This window comes from Marmota monax, unplaced genomic scaffold (genome assembly GCF_021218885.2).
Source record: "Marmota monax isolate L192 unplaced genomic scaffold, Marmota_monax_Labrador192_F-V1.1 WCK01_AAM20220418_F8-fsc00141, whole genome shotgun sequence".
In the NCBI taxonomy this organism is placed as follows: Eukaryota; Metazoa; Chordata; class Mammalia; order Rodentia; family Sciuridae; genus Marmota; species Marmota monax.
Window position 1 is genome coordinate 4,976,972 of NW_026692981.1, and position 4,488 is coordinate 4,981,459.

The 4,488-nt window shown below is 37.7% G+C and overlaps 1 protein-coding gene across 1 annotated transcript; it reads left to right on the top strand.

Annotated features, from left to right (window-relative positions):
- The first annotated feature begins 849 nt into the window (after positions 1-849).
- Positions 850-4,311, top strand: LOC124097925 (keratin, type I cytoskeletal 10-like). Its single transcript, XM_046452511.2, is given in 7 exon segments — positions 850-1,410; positions 1,413-1,971; positions 2,763-2,846; positions 3,180-3,336; positions 3,426-3,587; positions 3,677-3,799; positions 4,075-4,311. Coding segments are annotated over 7 exon segments (1,356 nt in total). The 5' UTR covers positions 850-1,361; the 3' UTR covers positions 4,297-4,311.
- Positions 4,312-4,488: the final 177 nt, after the last annotated feature.

Sequence of the window (4,488 nt, forward strand, 5' to 3'; positions counted from 1 at the left end):
ACTTATTGTAAGGTACTAGAAATTAGTATTGAGATTAGATTTTTTTGGTTCTTGTGCTAAGAATTTCTGTATGCTAGTCTTCATTAAAAAAATTTAATTATGAGGAATTTAGAAACAAAATAACCCAGGATTACGTCATATTTCAGATTTTTTTTGGCTATCATACTCGTGGTTATAGTTTATTGTAAGGCAAGGACACGGAGGGTTCCAAATGTCTCAGGATATTGTACCTTCTCAGTGTTGATATATATGACTATATAGAGAGAGTATTGCCAACCAAGCAAGTTGACCCAAGTCTCCATGTGCAGAAATTTTATTAGGGCTGCATTAGATAAGCATGACTGATTGATTGCCTACCTAGTAGAAACTCAGCCCCAGGTTGGCAGATACATGATACAAATTTCCCACTCTAAAATCACTTGATTGGCATTTCTGGTGTGACCAGTTTCTACCCTACATATTTCAGATTTTTTAATGTTAAAAACAATGAAATCATTAAATTTTAAATTTCTCAATCAATATTTACTTCCAATATTTTAGACAAAATATTAATATATGGGCTGGGGTTGTGGCTCAGTGGTAGAGTGCTCGCCTAGCACATGCAAGGCCCTGGGTTTGATTCTCAGCACCACATACAAATAAATAAAGTAAAGGTATTATATCCATGTACAATTAAAAAAATTTAAAAATATATATTAATATATTTTCACTCTCCAAATAAAAGATTCCCTAACAAACACACATACATATAATTTCCTAAATTGTGCTTTTTAGGCTTTTACTTCTTATATGCAGCAACTCTTGGATGCTAATTAAATTATTTCCATATGTTTTTATTTTCTTTTTGGTTGGTTAAAGGTTTTTACAAGATATTCTTACTATAGCATGATTCTGGTAGTCTTCATGCTACTTGTTGTTCCAATTAATTAAAACAGTTTAAAGCATAAATTATTTAAATCTTATTTTAACCATAATTTTGTAGCTAAATTTTTTTCCCCAAAACTTTGCAAACATTCTGTGCAAACTTAATTAATGCTGAGGAAAAAGGATTTTAATAGTTGCCCAATGTTCTTCAAAAGACAAAAAGAATAATGAAACATGCTCATCTGAACTCCACCCATTTTTCAATTTCAACATAGTAAATCTCCTGTTTTTTCTTAGGGCATATTCAAAAGCATACATATTGGTATTGGTTATTACTGAAGATAATTTATGCAATCATGAGTCAAAGATGCTAAGTTGACAAAAAGAAAACCATGCAAGTAAGCAAACCCTAACATCTGAGAGGCACACCCTCTCAGTATATAAAGGCTTGCCACTGTCCTTGGTAGCAGGCACTCCCTGAGCTCAACAGCATCAACATGTCTGTTCGATACAGCTCAAGCAAGCAGTACTCTTCCTCCCGCAGTGGAGGGGAGGAGGTGGAGGAGGATCATCCCTCAGAATTTCAAGCAGCAAAGGCTCCCTTGGTGGAGGATATAGCTCAGGGGGCTTCAGTGGTGGCTCTTTTAGCCGTGGGAGCTCTGGTGGAGGCTGTTTTGGGGGCTCTTCAGATGGCTTTGGAGGAATAGGAGGAGGTTATGGTGGAGGTAGCTTTGGTGGAGGCTTCGGAAGCAGCAGCTTTGGTGGGGGCTATGGAAGTGGGGGCTATGGAAGTGGGGGCTATGGAGGAGGCAGCTTTGGAGGTGGCAGTTTCGGTGGGGGCAGCTTTGGTGGAGGTGGCTATGGAGGAGGCTTTGGTGGTGGATTTGGAGGAGATGGTGGCCTTCTCTCTGGAAATGAAAAAGTAACCATGCAGAATCTGAATGACCGGCTGGCTTCCTACCTTGACAAAGTTCGGGCTCTGGAAGAATCAAACTATGAGCTGGAAGGTAAAATCAAGGAGTGGTATGAAAAGCATGGCAACTCAAGCCAGTGGGAGCCTCGGGACTACAGCAAATACTACCAAACCATTGAAGAACTGAAAAATCAGGTAAGGAGCATTTTAAAATCCAACTTTAAATTTAATTCTATCCCTGTAATATGGGTAGATGAATCTTAAATTAAGTATAATATAGCTGTTCACTGTGATTTTCTTGCTTCCAAATAAATCCAGTCTCATCAAGGATAAATTGAATGAAGGTATGGTCATGGCAATCTTCATCCAGCATGTGTTTTGTCTGTCTTACATGATGCAGATTAACAAGAAATTTTAGATTTTAATGAACATATAATGAGCCCACAGTTAAATATGCCAGATCATTTAAAAATGTAAGAGCTGAAAAATATTAAATGAATAAGAACAAAAATATTATTAAGACTGATAACAAATAAGCCATATTCAATAGCAACATTGCAAAATCCATGAAGTCTCCTTTATGGAATTGGGATATTGCTTAACTCCAGGGAATCTGTGAATTGTACCTACCAGTTCAGAGTATATCTATTTAGAAATATTTATAGCAAATGGAACAAATACAGGGGTGAGCCAGTCAAAAGTTGGTTGAAATACATAAAAATCACTAAGTATAAAAGAGGCTAATACATTAATAGGATTACATATAGTTAGTTTTCAGAAAGGGATGACACAGAAATAGAATAGTGTAGAAACTTCAAGATAGGTTTTTAAATTTAAGTTTGTGGGTAAGCTTAAAATATTTTATATTTAAAAATAATCCACACAAAAAGTTTTTGGAAGAGAACAACATAAAAATGCAGCTTATCTATGCCACTATAAAAGCCATATTTGGCATCTGACCTTTTCTTAAATGACTGTTCCTCCTGATCCTCAACCTAACAACGGACAACGCCAACGTCCTGCTTCAGATTGACAATGCCAGGCTGGCAGCTGATGACTTCAGAATGAAGTAAGCTAATTGAATGTGCAATACTATCAATACAAATACATCAATTGTTTATAATAGTGACTTTAGATGCCATAGTAGCATTTACATTTTCCTGAATTCATTCAAAGTGACAGAACTGGAATTATCTGAGAAAGTTTCAATTTCAGAATTACCTTCCTGGTAAGCTTTAAAGGAAGAAAATGCATTTAAAGTAATTGCTAATCTTCCTATGTGAGTTAGTATATGGTAAATATTACAAGGACATGAAATCAACTCTAAATTTTTTAAAGTCTTTTTCCACATACAACTCCTTCTTAAGAATTGTATCCAATATATGTATCATGCTTGTTGCAGGTATGAGAATGAGGTAACCCTGCGACAAAGCGTGGAGGCCGACATCAACGGCCTGCACAGGGTGCTGGACGAGCTGACCCTCACCAAGGCTGATCTGGAGATGCAGATCGAGAGCCTGACTGAAGAGCTGCAGTACCTGAAGAAGAACCATGAAGAGGTGATACAAAATTATATTTCCCCCAATTTTTCAAAAGGTTCATTGTGGTCATGGTGCAGTCATTAAATCTTTTTTTGTTCCTCAAACAGGAAATGAGAGACCTTCAGAACGTATCTACTGGTGACGTGAATGTGGAAATGAATGCTGCCCCAGGTGTTGATCTGACTGAACTTCTGAATAACATGAGAAGCCAATATGAGCAACTTGCTGAAAAGAACAGAAAGGATGCTGAAGCCTGGTTCAATGAAAAGGTAAGTCAACCACCCTTCACAGTGAAGCCCATGTAAGTTCTGTTGTCATGTCCGAGGTTTCTCATATTTTCCCGTTTTTATAATTCCAGAGCAAGGAACTGACTGCAGAAATCGATAACATTGAACAAATGTCCAGCCACAAATCCGAAATTACTGAATTGAGACGCACGGTTCAAGGTCTAGAGATTGAACTACAGTCCCAACTGGCCCTGGTATGTTAAGTCTTGAGACATGACTTCCATTTTATCATAGAAACACAGAGCTGAGGATAAGAAAGCAGAAATAAAACTGGAACTCTATGCTAATGGAGGAAAAGAACTATTAGTATCAGTATGAAGTGCTGAGATTGAAATGTTGCCATTACATAAAACACTAATTTTATTCATTTCCCTTTTTCTCCAGTAGTATCTTATTAAATAATTTGATAAGCTTCAGTATGCCAATTGAACAACGAGGTCATTAAGCAACAACAAAATCCTCTTTTCAGAAACATTCCCTGGAAGCCTCCTTGGCAGAAACGGAAGGTCGCTACTGTGTGCAGCTCTCACAGATTCAGGGCCAGATCACCTCCCTGAAGGAACAGCTGCAACAGATTAGAGCTGAAACCGAGTGCCAGAACGCTGAATACCAACAACTCCTGGATATTAAGATCTGACTGGAGAATGAAATTCAAACCTACCGCAGCCTGCTAGAAGGAGAGGGAAGGTAATTGGAAAACTGGGGAAAAAAAAAAAATCCCAATTGTTTTCATTCAATATTATGAATAGCAAGGCTTATCCAAACTCCCAAGGAAATGCCAGAGGATGGGAAGAAGGGAGGTGTAAGGAGGAGGCAGGGTACCGAAAAAGGAGTGAATGAATCTCAGGGCTGTGTGTAGTTAAGTTTGTTTTCAACAGTGGGT